At 32.9% G+C, this 17125-nt stretch overlaps 1 protein-coding gene across 1 annotated transcript; it reads right to left on the bottom strand.

Moving 5' to 3' along the window:
- Nucleotides 1-11811: 11811 nt before the first annotated feature.
- Nucleotides 11812-13003, bottom strand: LOC139521236 (uncharacterized). The gene is made up of 2 exons (XM_071314695.1): nt 12385-13003; nt 11812-11901 (listed from the first exon to the last, which is right to left on the bottom strand). The coding sequence occupies exons 1-2, from the start codon at nt 12968-12970 to the stop codon at nt 11894-11896; spliced, it is 594 nt and encodes a 197-aa protein (XP_071170796.1). The 5' UTR covers nt 12971-13003; the 3' UTR covers nt 11812-11893.
- Between the last annotated feature and the right edge of the window lie 4122 nt (nt 13004-17125).

The raw sequence follows: 17125 nt of genomic DNA, 5'->3' as shown, positions 1-17125 counted from the left end.
GTATTATACATGTTACCACAAATTCATCAAAATAATTTATGCAATTTTATGCTGATAACACTTGATCAAAATACGGGTTTTTAGTGTAAATTTTTTTTCATAATTCATAAATGTTTGAAAGTCAAACACTTTCATATTTTGCGCGTTATGAAAAATCTGTGTCAGCATTACAACTGGCGGATCGAATCCGATAATGATAACAATAATATATGCCACCTGTTACCTAATATGTACGTTCTATCTCTGTCTGCTGCACCATCAAATGTTATATTAGAGATTTAGCATTTTATCTCAGGCATAGATTACCTTAGCCGTATTTGGCACAACTTTTTGGAATTTTGGATCCTCAATGCTCATCAACTTTGAAACTTGTTTTGCTTTATAAGTATTTTGATATTAGCGTCACTGATGAGTCTTATGTAGACGAAACGCGCGTCTGGCGTACTAAATTATAATCCTTGTACCTTTGATAACAATTAACACCACTGGGTCGATGCCACTGCTGGTGGACGTTTCGTCCCCGAGGGTATCACCAGCCCAGTAGTCAACACTTCGGTGTTGACATAAATATCAATAATGTGTTCATTTTTTATAAATTTCCTGTTTACAAAAGATTTTTTCGAAAAACTAAGGATTTTCTTATCCCAGGCATATATATTACCTTAGTCGTATTTGGCACAACTTTTTGGAATAAAGGATCCTCAATGCTCTTCAACTTTGTACTTGTTTGGCTTTATAAATATTTTGATATTTACACAGGTCATAGTAAAAACAGTATTCGTCATTATACATTGTACAGGGATAGGCACTTTTAAATATTTCAATTGTCACATGTCGTTTCTAGTTGTGGAAAAAATACAAAGACGGGTACACACAAGGAATTCTAAAGCAGAGAACACTGTCCACCTTATAATCAGCATAACAATACGAATACTATTAATTCAGAATGAAAATACAGCGTAGGTTCTTTAATTAATATAAATATAGGCATCATTAGTATATTGATCATTCTTTTTCAGTGAGTTACAAATTGTATACTATCAAATTTCTTGTACGGGAAAATCACACCAGATTTCCCTGAAACCCATTCAGAAATCAATTCACGTGATTTAAACATATACTAGAACACCCCCGCGAAATCGCGGGTATTCAGAGCGTAGTTTAAAGTATGTAAAGTGTTGTTGGTAGAATTTTGTGAAATATTGAATGACTGGAGAATTTCAGCAAAATTATCATAAATCATAGGTTATTGGGGACAGGAAAATGTTTTTTTTAATCCCTCCTCCTTTATTTCCAAAATTCCCAATGTGTGGTTTTCTATCAATTTCAATATGAATATACATTTAGTATGTTATGAACATTTAAGTAAGGAGCCTGTACTTCAGTGGTTGTCGTTTGTTTATGCGTTACATATTTGTTTTTCGTTCATTTTTTGTACATAAATAAGGCAGCTAGTTTTCTCGTTTGAATTGTTTTACATTTTCATTTCGGTGCCTTTTAAAGCTGAGTATGAGGTATGGTCTTTGCTCGTTGTTGAAGGCCGTACGATGACCTATAGTTGTTAATTTCTGTGTCATTTTGGTCTCTTGTGAAGAGTTGTCAACATGGCAATCATACCACATCATACCACATCTTCTTTTTTTTTGTAATCAATGAATTTTGTAAAAGATTTAATGACTGGAGAATTTCAGAAAAGGTATCAAAAGTGCACATGAATAATTTTAGCGCTTATCTGTATATTATGAACATTCACTATATAAATAAAGTGTATTTACTTTCAATTCTAAGTTTTCTAATCGATCCATGGTGGTCATTGATATAGTATACAGACCCTCTCTATTTAATAAACTCTGTGACCACCGTGGATAGTAAACTTGAAAATGATAGCAGATAGAATTCTGAAAATACACTTTATTCGTAGTATATGTATGTTCAAAGTATACAGAAAAACGCAAACCGGAAGTATAATCTGACTTAAAATTTTGTCCAATGACGGGACAATATCCGGATGCCCTTTTTCTCGATTTTCTCCCAAAATAACTCAATCTGAATAATCATATGAATGGATGTCAAATGCGACTATGCACTGTACCTATAGGACACAGAGGCGTGTTGATTAATTTATTGTGGTAAGAAGAGAAGCGACACCCAAAATGAGGTCTTCTCGTTTAATAGTATAGATACTCATTGGATGTGAAAATCAATATCAATGTGTAACGAGAAGCGAAAGATACCAGAGGGATATTCAATCTTAAATAATAAACTCACAACTCACCTACCTCATCTATCCTCTTCATTTCGGACGGCATTTAAGGCCCTATCTTGGGTTTACGTAATCAGATTCTATTAACTCTGCCTGGTGATTAGCCATACGAGAAACCTACTACCTGTAGGATGATAAACTCACAACGCCGTGGATTAAAAGGATAAGACAAACAAACAAACCAGCAGTAGTACACAAAACACAACATAGAAAACTGAAGACTGAGCAGTACGAAGTCCATAACAAACTGGGGGTGATCTCGAGTCCCCCGAAATTGGAAAGCAGATCGTGCTCCATAAGTATCACCCGTTATGTTACTTATGTTATAAAAACCTCGTAATAAGTCTTATTTAGTGAGTGATGATTCGAAAAGGAAACGGGAATTTATTTACGACATTTGGAACATAAACGCTATTAATAGTTTAGTAATTCATTCTCTATCAAACCACATCTTGCAATTTTCAGTAAAAGAATGTAGACATACTTTATTGGCTATAACGTTTTAAGGTGGTACCTAACACTGAACTAAAATTAATTTGGCTCGTTTAATTTTCTTAAAATTTTGACAAAGTATTTACTTTGACCCTTTGACAAAAATATAAAAAAATCAAAAAAATTGAACCAACCGTTTAATCAGAAAAATTACACTGGTTATCTAGCAGTTTGACAAACACTCATTTTGATCATTGTGAAGCTTAATATCCCCTTAAGAACACAACGTCATTAAAACGTTATGCTGATTTTACAGAGTAATCTCCCTGTAGTGTTAGGTACCACCTTAAGAGAAAAATAAAGGTGTTTGAAATAAGCTGTTGAAGTAAAACAAAAGATGATCAAACGTGCCTTGACGGAAGGTAGTTTCGCATATTAAATTCGAGAAAACAAATGATAAAACAACCATATAACGGGAGAATTGAGTTCCTGCATATATTGATCCTTAAATAATATAGCTAGATTTCATTTGTTTTTAACAAAATCTGTTTGAAATATATTATTTGTTTCAATTGAACAAGGGGTTTGCTTGTATGTAAACACAATATGCTGGGAAACCACACATTATATGATACATTGTATTTTGTCAGTCAACATGGTCAAGAGTCTATTGTTCAGTGGTTGTCGTTTGTTGGTGTGGTTATTAGGTGGTGGTTTTTTGGTTTCCTGGTATGAATTGTTTGACACGTTGTAAACTCTATATATGGGTAAACCTTAGAATAACTGACGAGCAATGATTTTACAATAGAATACTCTGCAATGAAACATAAATTAAAATCAGATCTGTATTGAATCGACTATTACATTCACACGGAGGAACAAGCGAATCAGTCTTTGAATGAATGAAGTTAATAACTACTCTTTCGACAAAATATCAGCACATTGGAGTATAGATAAATAACAGTATACAGTGCAGGAAATGCTCACATTCCGGAGCACCTTATTTCGCTTCCGGTTTTTAGTGGAGTTCGTTCGTGTTGTTTCTAATCTATTATTTATAACTGTTGATGTAAATGTCCTTTGATTTTGTGAGTCTTTGTTTACTCCTTGGTTTTGGTTGTTATTGTCTTTACATAACCCATCTTGATGAAAAGCAAACATTGCATATGTGTGTTCTCGAAGTATTTATATATATTTGGTAATCTAAAAAAAATCTAAATAATCGTTTAGGTACATTTTCTTTTAGGAGAACGACTCAATGTACCTTCAGCTTATGACATTCATGGTCATAATTTAACAAGGTTTAATGGTGTGGTAATTATGATCTAGTATAGGAAATCAAATCTTATCACATATCAGTAAAATACAACACGTGTCTCATATATATTCTTTGAACAAATAAAGTTCAGAACTATTCTTCCTAAAAAATATCAGCTGTTTAATGTTCAGAGTTTAGATAGATAACCATAACGCGACCTATCTCCACACAGAGCAGATACTTCATAATTATGTGTATTCTCAAAATATTTGCTCTCTCTTTGCTACATTCTATTGTCTGTTTTATATGCAACCTGATTCTGGTCATTTTCAGTACTCTGAATTTGAACGACAAGATTTATTTGTTTTTTGTATATAGAGTTTATTGAATTAAATAAAAATGCATAACTAAATTTAATCGTTTAGGTACATTTTTATTAAAATTAAGGCTTCAGCTGTTTACCTTCCACTTATGACATTGACGGCCATAATTTATCAAGGTTTAATTGTGTGGTAATGATGATCTAGTAATAGAAATCAAATCTTAATTCACCTGAGCAAAACACAACACGTGTCAGACATCTAAAATGATCTTGCAAAGGGTTAATTCGTTTAAATGCCTGTAGGAAATAACTGGTTAATTCAAAATGACAATTAAACTTCTACGTCGATTAAATAGAACGATTAACCTGATCCCAAAGTAAGACATACACAAATATTATTATATAATATACTTATACTAAAATTCCACGAAAGACCTCACAGAAAGCATATCAAAATTCGGTGATGATTTTCCAAATTTTATCAACGAAGTTGCCAATTTCATTCTCGAATATTGTCAAGATGAGAAAGCTGCCTGCAGTTTATTGTTTCAAATTTATATAGAAACACTATCATGTTCACTTTTAAATCTCGTTAAACCAAGCATATTTGTGTTACTCATCAAATTATTATCAAGTCAAATAAATTATACACAGAGAAGCTTCACAAGTAATCATTATGAGTCATAACGCTGATATAATATTGCTTTAAATGTCAGACCAGATAAAGTCGCATGCGATCCTCTTTCTTTTAGTTTTGATAAAACGTATAAGAGAGCCATGCAAACAAAACGAAACAATAACGAACAACACATGACCTAGATAGTTGGACATTGTACATGCATATACTTTTGTTGGGTGACATAGGATGTGAGTTATCAGCGGTTGTAATTGACGTTACATCTGCTAGATATCGGGTAACATATTTGGAGCCGAAATCCTATCATACCTGTATCCAGGGTTCAACCCAATGGTTAATATCATCACTCTGGACGTTTTAACACTTTCTACATCAATAACAATTTGTTGATGAAAGACCTACAACCATACATCCATACCCAATCCTAGCTACCCCATCAAAGCACATAGTGCACAAATCAAAGAAAATTCCCTTTGGCATAGCTGTATAAACCATAACCAGCATTATCACGACCACTGAAACTGAAGAATTTGACGATCAAGTATGGAGGGATGTTGGGGCGTATGTTACTGTCAATGGAACCAACACATCAACAGACCAACCTCTTCAGGCAACACCACATTTCTGTGAAGAAATTAAAGGTTATAACTGGTAAATATATATGAAAAAGCAAGGCATTGACCGAATGTAAGTCATCACGCCAAACTCCCGAAAAGAAGGGGGGTTAATTCCAAGAGGCAAGCTCCTCTAAATTGACTTATTTGTTTGGGTTTGTTTGTATTCCCTTACTGTAACAGGGAAATTATTAAATACGATATTGATTTATTCTAGACAAATATAAGTGCTGCCTATTTCTAAAAGATGTAAAACACATCAATGTATTTGAAAGAAGAAATCTGATTATTACATGTACATGTACTGTATACATGTAATAAATATTCTATACAGTATCATGTAGAGGCCATCCTGTAGGAACTTTTTTTAAGAGTTGAATGAGGGAGCTGTTCATTTGATCTGTTGTAAATAATGTTTAATTTCTGTGAATCATTTTATCGATGCTGAAAATACCACCGTACCTTACAGATGGAGCCTTGGACTACGCTACATGTAACCATCTAATGTTTTATGCGCGATATCCATAGAATTTCACCCAATATCGTATATCTATATTTTTCTACAAAATATCTGTCATCAGTACACTCTTGGTACATTTGCTCAATATTAGTATGTTTACAAATTTTCAGTGGTTGCGGACCATACTTAATCTGCTGAAAAGAGGGGATTTAAAGTATATACTACTAGTATATCTACGCAAACAGACATTAGCATGGAACAAATGGATTCTCTGACAGATAATATGATGGACACTGGTAGCATGAAGAGAAAGAATCTCATGAATGACATTATGAAAGCCAACAAATTCTTCAAATTCTATACAGGTACATATGTAACTTCATTTTTTTAAGATTTACAAATACAAGGAAGTTTGATGATAATACACGTCTATGAATGGATACTTATTACCTATATACATTTACTTTGTATAACCATAAAATGAATTATCACCCGACCACCAAAAGCTGAATTCCTTTTGCCTAGGGGGTCAAATTGTCTAGTGTGCTGGACACAGTACATGTGGTGTAGTTTCGATATCTTAAAAGCTTGAGTCTGCTTCCTCAAATTTGCAGATTTAACATTGTTGTGTTAATATTTAGGGGAATGACAATGAAAAATAAGTATATACATTTTGTTTTCTGTATTCAAGGTGTATCACTGGCAGTATTTTGTTTCATCCTTAATTTTCTGAAGAAAAAGGCTTCATCAGGAACGGTGCTTGTTAAAATATAATATAAGCTGATATTATGTAATTAAAAGAAAACGGTTATACATGTAGTCTTATTTTTAGCAGTGTTTTTATTTTAGTTTTGAAGCATGCCAGGACAGCTTTAAGATGAACTATGTAAATTTTTGAATTAGTCAATAAATCGGCGGCGTTCTCAAACTGTTGTATTAAAGCCAGTATTGGTATTGAAAACGTATTCATACAGATACAGAAAGTCTTCATTTTCATTTAATGTCACATTTTTTAAGCCATTTGTTCTGATCAATATACATATCTATCTCTTTTCCTCAAGTGATTCTGAAATATAAATGTATGCGTGACAAAATTGATTTCTAATGGCTATTAAGAAAGTTATAATGCACCATTTTATAGGTGAAAGTGAAAGATGGGATGCTGATTACATGTATGATGTATTTACCCTCCTATGCATGTGCAATAAGCTGCCTTCACATCACCAGCATTGTCCTTTATGTTCCAGCACATATTAAGATATGTTTTGTCTTTCTGTGTAGGTTTGATGGCAGCCAAAAATATAAACAAACTGTTCAACTCAGTAATAACAATCGAAATACAAACGGTAATCTTCAGAAGATTTGTATGCCTTCAACGTTCGACAGTATTAATTTGAAGTTTTATACATCAGATAGTTAAAAACATCATACAATGACGCATTCGGAATGTTAGAGAGATCCTTGGTTAAGCCTTGTAAAGAAGACATGTTGTCGATCCCGTTACTTTTCAGCCATTCTGCAACAGTGTTTGTGAGCCGGTTAGTACACATATCTGGGTCAAGCGGAAGATTTAACATGTCAATAGCAGTGCACAACCTAACTTATTCATTTCTTTTCATGTGTGTTACACCTATCCCCTTAATCTCAGATATTCTTCAGTTCATTGACTTTCATTGCCGCGCAATCTATTGTTAATGTATGTATGCGCTGTATCTTCCTCCTTTAGTAGGAGCACCATCATGGGTTATGGTGTAAAAAGGAAGACATTTAAAACACTGTATCGGTACAGATTTAATGTGAACATTTGCCTATCCAGTTTTCCAGCCTGGCCGGGTCTTACTACTAGAAAGTTAACCTTCACCAAAACAATAAGTACAATATAATATAGCATACGAACACATCCACAGACCTGATTCGCTCATCCTAAAAAATATAAGAAAATAATATATATTAATGCATAATATAAAAAAACACTATATACAAAATAAAGGATAAGGTCACCCCGGATGCCGCACAAATGCGTAGACAACGAAGGGAAACCGGAGAGGACATACTTGGAATCTGAACCGATACCACTAAATGCCCAGCTGTATTCCTGGTAGAGGAAAGCCGAAAATCCTACGATAAAGTATCTCGGAAAGAAACTAACGATTCATTAGGGGAACAGCTAAAACCCTCAGACATCAAGGTGTTACTTCGTTGTCTTGGTGCTATGATGTCGACGTGACTACGACAATAAAAGACGGGACCGATTACGGAAAGGGAAATGTATATGAAAATGGACTATTGAAACATAGATATAGATATTTTTTTAAAAGAATGTTTTTAGGAATATCAATCCAGGAAATTGGAAAGATATCATGTTTACTAGAAGTGGTGCGTCCTATAGTAAAACAGAAAACAGAAAGTAGACAAAAAATTGTTTTGACTTCAGTGTTACGTAACTTTTAATTCTTCGTAGCATGACCTACTTTTTTTTCGATTAAATGACAATTTCATATTAGTACATACATGATATGAACATATAAATAAATTTATTTTTATTTTCAAAAATCAGCTGTTTTGCATGTAAGCAGATGGAGCAGTCTATTACAATACTGTAACCTGAAAAACCATAGATAATGAAGAATACATAAAACACATAGAATAACTAGAGACTTGTTATCAATTTGTGACACGTTCATTTAATGAAATGTAAAGTAAACGCTTTATTACTTTTTTTATCGTATAGATCTAGCTATATATAGTTAGACACCATGATGACGATCGTACAGCTTAATGTTCAGATTAAATAGTTATTTATAACAAAAGACAAAAATTGAGCTTTAAGTTACATTACGGATACTAGTATCCAGACTCAATTAACAAAGAAAAACGAAAACAAACGAATCGACAATGAACAGTCAGTAAAGCACAATACAGAAACCGAAAAGCTAAGCAACAATAATTAGAAGTTATCTCAGGTGCTCTGGAAAACTAATCAGATTCTGCTCTACATTTGCGGTTTTGACAATGGAACATATCTGCCGTTATTTGTTGAAATCATGAAAGAATATACAAGTCATAGAATGTCGTATGAACAGAAAGATATATAGTGCAGCAACATGGTTACTGTTAATGTAAATACTGCCAATTAGTTAGTATCTGTTTTTGGTGGATTAAAGTGTTTTCTCCACGGATTTTGAATAGAACACATTTGGCGTAAACAAATAAACTGTATTTTAAAATCATTATACTTTCTTGAAAGTGTCACCGACAAAGAAGCCAGTACTGGCATGCATATGGTTTGAAAGTTGCAGTTATAGCATTTCTGAACCGTTACAAGTTCAGTATTGTTTTCATTTTTGTATAATTTGGATTTTTTTTTCTTCTTTTTTGTTAGTTTTTATCAGTTTGTCACAATGTTTACATTTTGTTTTTGACTTTTCACTTTATTTAGATATAGGAAGATGTGGTGTGAGTGCCAATGAGACAACTCTCTATCCAAATAACAATTTTGAAAAAGTAAGCCATTTTATTTACTTTATTTGTCTGAATAAGCATTTAGTGCAGTTACATTAGTGTCGTTAATGATTCTTAATTTTTCATGTGTTGACGAACCGAAAATTTTGCGTACTAAAATATTATTCAGGTATGTTTGATGACCGCCAAAAATATAAGCTTTTACGTTTGACCCATAATTATATAAAAAGACAAGATGACGTGGTATGATTACCAACGAGACAGCTCTTCACAAGACACCAAATGATGCAGTCATGAACAACAAAGGTTCAACGTATGGCCGTCAAACATGAGCAATGCAAACTCGGCTATAAAAGGCCCCGTAATTACCAATGTAATCAATTCAAACGAGAACAACTAATCAACGACCTAATTTATTTACCATACAATGAACGAAAAAAAAATATGTAACACAGAAACAAACGACAAACACTGAATCACATGCTACCGACCTTACACAGGCACATACAGATTGTTGCGGGGTTAAACATTTTAGTGGACGCCCTACCTTCCTAAATATTCATATTATCAATCTCTTTTAATTCCGGAAACAAATCAGATATTTTTTTCAGTTTCTTTGATACCTATTCTAATATCGGACTCGGACTTCTTTTAAACTGATTGTTACTGAGCGTATGCGTTTCTTTATTCTACATTGGCTAGAGGTTTTAGGGAACAGTTGAAATCTCACAAAACATGTTAAACCCCGCTGCATCTTTGCCCCTGTCCTAGGTTATGATTATCTGACCTTTGTTCGTCTTTTTTTTAATTTAAGTTAATATATATATATTGAAGTTATGTATGACGTTCATTTTCACTGAACTATTACACATTCATTTTATCTAGGGGCCATCTGATGCCTATCTTCGTGTGCGGGATTTTCTCGCTGCGTTAAAGGCCTAATGGTAGCCTTCAACTGTTATCTCCTGTTTGGACAGGTTCTTGTCTCATTGACATAATCCCCATTTCCATTCACAATTTTATCTTTGAGATTACATTTGTTTGTCTTATTCATTTACTCATTTATCGCTGATAATGTGAGGTGATTTATATTTCCGAAGGCCTTTCGTTTTGTCTTTACATTTCCATGTTTCGTTTGTAGTGTTATTTTGTTAGTATTCATTAGTATTCTAGTCTCAAGTTGGATGGAAATGGCCCATTGGCACTCTTATCACACATTCTTATTGATATAAGTTTCGAAAGATATTTAATTAGATTGTACACAGAACATAAAACAATATGTGGTGTTTGTTATTGTTTGATCGTATTCTTTGTGTAAAGTTGACATTAGATAGATAATCGTTCCTGATAAACGGAATTTAAGAAAGTACTTCGAACAAACCATATTTCCCAAAGTGTTATTAGTTTTTTTCACAAAAAATAGCTGTTTGTGAATATTGAAAAATCCTGTTAATGTATTATTTAAACTTTATACATGTTTATGAAATTAAGTGTTTGTTGCTGGCTTGTTGTAAGTAAGATCATTAGTTTTATTAATTGAATTGTTTCTTATTTTTCATGTCGGGGCCTTTTATAGCCGACAATAGGGTATGCGTTTTTTCTGATTGTTGAAGGTCGTACGGTTGTCTATATCTGTTTATATCGACTTCATTTGAACTTTGGTTGATAGTTGTCTCATTGGCAATCAATCATACCACGTGTACTTATTTTCACCTATGAACTGTACCAAAGGAATTGCTTTAAATTATTTTATTTTTATTTTAAAGTACACCAATGACTTAATCATAACACATTTGCTGCCGAGACACGAATATGATATTTTTTACTACGTTTTTTAAATACATTTGGTTGTGATTAATGCTGATAAAAAATAGACCTTCAAATCAAAGTTGAGTTAATAAGCGGTATGATTTTCTTTTTATCATACCGCCTAAATATATGAAGTCATTTTTCATAATACATTCATCATATATCCCATAAGTGTTTCCCGTCTTTTTATAAAAAAAAAAATATATTAGACCGCTAATTTTACACTTATTAAGTCTAGACATTATTGGTGACCTTAATTGCTCGCTGTTTGTTGTGAGCCAAGGCTCGGTGTTGACGACGTACTTTGGCCTAAAATGGTTTACTTTTGCAAATTGTGACTTGGATCAAGATTTGTCTCGTTAGCGCTCATACTATATCTTCATTTGTCTACCTATGATGAGTTTATTTACATGAAATGGAAAACAACTAATTGAGGTCATGAATATTTTGATCTGAGAGTTTTTTCCTTATAACAATTCAATTAGACATGCGTCTACCTCGTGTTTCAGTTTATGCAGTGACATTAGATTTATAATAGAAAAAGTCAACACAAATTCAATACAATATTTACATTTTATTTCAAAAATGTAAAAAAAAGTTCATCATTCTTCGTCCGTTTAGCTTGGTAATCTGTGTTTAATATCCTGCAAAACAAAAAATATATTTAATTGCATAGCATTGGCTTTATGGAGTTCATATAATGGTTTGAAGTTTCGTATTTATGTCAAATTCATTATTCAGTTAAATCAATCTAAGACAATAGAAAATTAGAAGAGGAAATATTTTTTTCTTGAGAAAACAAAAGTTTGATATAATGTTTAATGAATCAAAGTATTTTTTTTTAAATATAACGGCTCCCATTTTCGGCAGAAATGTCATCATGTGAAATTCTAACAACGACTGCTGTAATAACACGAATGTATGTATGAAACTGACAACAATTTAATCAAGTATTTCCCTCTGAATAAGACATGTCATCAATATTGCAATGTTCAACAATCTATGCAGAAGTTAGCAAATGATACGTCAATATTTAATATGTATTTAAACCAATTAATAATGTGAACCATCCGTTGATCCATAAAATTTAGTCAGAATTTTTTTTTTTAAAGCAGACATTATCTTACCTTTTCCCTTTCCGTATGCATAACTGTTCAAACCACCATATCCACCACCAATTCCACCTCCGATACCACCTAATCCACCTCCGATACCACCTAATCCACCTCCGATTCCACCGAATCCACCACCGACACCACCGAATCCACCTCCGATACCACCATAACCGCCATATCCTACAGATACTGGTACTTTCACAACAACGGCTTTTCCATATCCTCCGTATCCACCACCAATTCCACCATATCCACCTCCGATTCCATATCCACCATATCCACCTCCGATGCCATATCCTCCGTATCCACCTCCGATTCCGTAACCTCCGTATCCACCTCCGATTCCGTATCCTCCGTATCCACCTCCGATTCCATATCCGCCGTATCCACCATATCCTCCTTTACCATATCCTCCAACTCCAATACCCCACAATCCTCCTCCTAATCCTCCTCCTAATCCACCTCCTAATCCACCTCCTAATCCTCCCAGTCCACCACCGTATCCTCCGTATCCACCTCCGTAACCGCCATATCCTCCTTTATAGGATGCGCTGACTGCGCCAAAGATAGCCAAAAGAATACCAACTGAGATTTGCATTCTGTAATAGTCAAGAAATATTATAGATTATTTAATTGGAGATTGTTTCAGATTTTTGAAAATAACATTCTGAGGTAAAGTTTTCAAAACTTGATCGTGCATGTGGTAATCAGTAGCTCTTTACAAAACAATCTTACGAGTAAAAATAATCGTAAATACTATTTAATGGTCACAACTTCAACTCTAGACTTTGTGTGATAGAGTATTTTAATTTAATGTTTTCTACGTAAAACATACAATATTGTATCTCTTGTTGTGAATTTAAATTTGAACAGAAGATTAAAGATACGCGACACTAGATTACACTAGAAGCAATAATTTAGTCTGAAACGGTCATTTTGCCTGATCAACTTAAATGATTGAATTTACTGCAAGAGAAAAACTTTCAAACTTTTTTAGACTTGCATGTTTTAGACGCTTTTCTTATTGATAGTCATTTTAGGCAATTCAGTCCGTTTAAGCATAACAAAATGATCAAGATGGTGTGTTAGAGCGAGCGATTAAAATCTGTTATAACAGTAACAGACTAAATCAGACCTTGTTCGTGGATATAAAGCACTTATTTTTCTTATTTAATGGGATAACCGTTAATGTCGGTAAGTCGGAATAAACCTGTGATCCATTTTTGTTTTAGTTAACTAAATGGTTAACGATTATAACTGTTTGTTGTTTCATTATAGCTAGTAAGATAACAGCCCAAACTCAAACTTGAATTTCAGTTATCTTAGGAATTTGCTTTTTAAAGGCTATTAAACAGAAAAAATATACGTTTTTGTCGTGCATTTTTATTCTATGTTTTGTACCTACTAAAATAAAATGTATATTTCGATACAACTTAGATGTATTCTCTTTATACTGCAACTCTTTCGATTATTCGAAAAACAATGTGTTTAAACCCTAACCCTAACCCTAACCTTAACCCTAACCCTGACCCTAAACTAAGGAGTCTTATGTCGACGAAACGCGCGTCTGGCGTATTAAATTATAATCCTAGTACCTATTAGTGCCTCTTCGACTTAAGAAATCTATTTACAATTTTGTGTCTTCCGCTTCTTTTTTTCAAAGATCTTACAAAAGAATTAACACTTGATATCTTTTGTCTCATACAGTAATTTAGGCAAAAACAATTAGACACTGAATATGGATGGCTGACAACTGGAGAACTGGACAAATTGTGTTAAAACCTAATTATTACATGCATACCAGATTTAAAGGTTTCACTCGACCTAAAACGTTTTATGTCTTAACAGGGGAAACATCTACAAGAGGTATAATTAAGTGTGTATGATATGGGTTTTCCAACATCACACACCGTATCAATCATTTACTGATATAATCTCCAGAGCAGATCTCATGGATAATATTGATGTGATTTTGAAAAAAAAGTATTTCTTGTTGTCCAGGACGGTGACAACTAGATGTCGTTTGTTTTGTGTGTTTTTTTGTATTGCTGTCTTATTGACATAGATGTACAGAATGTACTATTAATTCAAATGACGTTTATTTAATAGACAATTTATTTTCATCGGTACAAACATTGCCTAAATTTGTTATTTCAAAGGATGACCACTTCTTGCAAACAGCTATATTTTAATAGAATGAAATTCAAAACAGTGTGGCTGTGGCTATTGATTGACACATTAAATTCATCCATTGACTGGGACAATTTAGGTGAACGTTTGTATGTAACGACCATTGCTCACTGAGTACTTTTTAAAGACACTTAAACTATGGGGTCACCAAAGGTTCTCAAAACATTAATAAAGTAATTCGAAAAAAAATAATCAGAAATAACACGATGTTTTGATTTATATAAATTATATAAATCAAAACATAAAGGTTATTCCTGATTAATTTTTCGAATTATTTTATAATTAAAGGCGTTAAGAAACCTTGGTGACCCCACAGTTTAAATGTCTATCGTAGGTACGTCGTGAACAGTGGTCGTTACATACAAACGTTCACGAAAATTGTCCCAGTCAATGGATGAATTTAATGTGTCAATCAATGGCCACAGCCACACTGTTTTGAATTTCATTCTAATTCTTTAAATATTTAAAGTAACTTTCATTAATTTAATATCTACAATTTTAGAAATACGTCTACTTGACAGTATTACAATCAGTTTCATTGAGTGTGTAGCCAAAGGTAATATCTTTGATTAGCTTACTTGTTAGCTGAACCGTGAAGTCATTATTAGGTCAGATAAACTGCCCTCTTTTAAGAGTAGACTAGTCCAACAGATAACCAATTAATCTTTCTGTTGAACTAGGCTACATCGAAAGGAGGGTAGTATACATGATCTAGTAATGACTTCACGGTTCAGTTAACAAGCAAGCTAACCAATGCAAAAGATATTACCTTTGGCTACACACTCAATAAAATCGGCTGTAATCATTTTGTTTTACTATTGACAATTTACTTTTCATTGCCCCTTTTATGCAACTCACACATGGCCTTTACAATGCATTACCTATGCTTTTATTTAGATATGATAGAACGAAATGATCTGCTTATATAGATAAAAATAATTCTGAAAATCATTTATAATTCATTAGCCAGGACGCATTAAGTGAATTTTATTCAGGAAAAATGCATGTATTGAAAAAAGTACAGCGTGCTATTTAGAAATAATTTGACGGTTTAACTTACCTCTTTTAATAACTACAAAAAAGGTCGTTAAAGAAATAATATAAGGTTTTCTTGAGTACTTATCATTTTTTTCCTTTTGGTATTAATAAAAGGTAAGAAATGTTCACAGATTTTTCTTTGAAAAGGGGACATTTGATCGCCAAAGACTGCATGCTCCGAGTCATTCATTCCTTTTGCATGTTCAGCAATAAGCAAACATCGTATATAAATAATTTCTATTGCAACATCTGTAATGGACAAAACGTGTAGACCGACAAACGGTCTTCTCCTGCAGAATCGACAAAAAGTTAAATACTGTTCATAATTAAAACTAAAAAAATCTTTCTTAACTTTATTTAACATGAAAATTTAACTTGTTTAGAAACTTACTTGATAGGGTGCGATGGTCCAGTGTTGTGCTGAATGTATGGTTCTAAAAGCCTTATATATTGTTCGTTTTATAAAAAAAAATATGATGTATTATACATGTTACCACAAATTCATCAAAATAATTTATGCAATTTTATGCTGATAACTATTTTTAACGAACACTTGATCAATGTAATTTTTTTATTTCATAATTTATAGATGTTTGAAAGTCAAAAACTTTGCACGTCATGAAAATTTTGTGTTAGCAAATACTATTGAAAACCAATTAACAAAATTACCGAACTTGTAGATAACAGAAGCACCGGTTATCAATCCACAGAAGGAGTGGAATACACATGTGTTGTTCCATAGAGAATTATGGGTTATATCTGGTTTTATAGCCAGATAAATATCTTGGTGTTTATTATAGTTCCGTAATATTTAAAAATTTTGTGAACAACAAAAACAGACATAGTAGGTTAAAAACAATTTTAACGCAACATCCACGCTTCATTCCGTATAACCCTTATATTTTCAATACTTGTTAGAATCTACATATTAAGCTATTATGTATACGTCACAGATTTGGATATTCCGTAATTACGAAAGCTCAAAATTCAGTAATACTAAACAAAACCAAAAGAAGGAGAAAGTTTCATTTTTGTCGTTTTACTCATTTTCTCAGAAATAATTGTATCAATGCAACTAACCCTTTTTGTTTATTAGAAAATTACATTATTTACAAAACAAAGCGGTCCGATTTGTTAGCCGTCATGGCGTATACACGACGACCCAAAGCATTCAACTTTATAATATGTATAAATAATAAAGTGCATTGTAAATTACATCATTCCAGGTCATTTTGTTTTCCATATAATTAATATTACCAATAATAATTAACAAGTTTCGGGTCGAATCCGATACCGATACTAATAGTATATGTCACCCGTTTACTAATCTGTACGTTCCACCTCTATAAGATGAATTATCAAACGGTGTATTTTGAATTTAATTATATACATGGGTCATTGTCATTTTTTGTATTGCACGTCGTCATTATACAGGGATTGATACTACTATATTTTACCATTGTCACCTATAGTTTCGAGTTGTAGTTAGAAAACCAGGACCGGTTCGAACAAAGATTTCTTTCAG

The sequence above is a fragment of the Mytilus edulis genome, chromosome 4 (assembly GCF_963676685.1).
Source record: "Mytilus edulis chromosome 4, xbMytEdul2.2, whole genome shotgun sequence".
Taxonomy (NCBI): Eukaryota; Metazoa; Mollusca; class Bivalvia; order Mytilida; family Mytilidae; genus Mytilus; species Mytilus edulis.
The sequence above is the reverse complement of the archived record's forward strand: the minus strand, read 5'-3'. Positions and strand labels throughout refer to the sequence as shown.

Coding starts and splice junctions, on each gene's coding strand:
- LOC139521236 (XM_071314695.1), bottom strand. CDS start 12,970: ATGCAAATCTCAGTTGGTATTCTTTTGGCTATCTTTGGCGCAGTCAGC.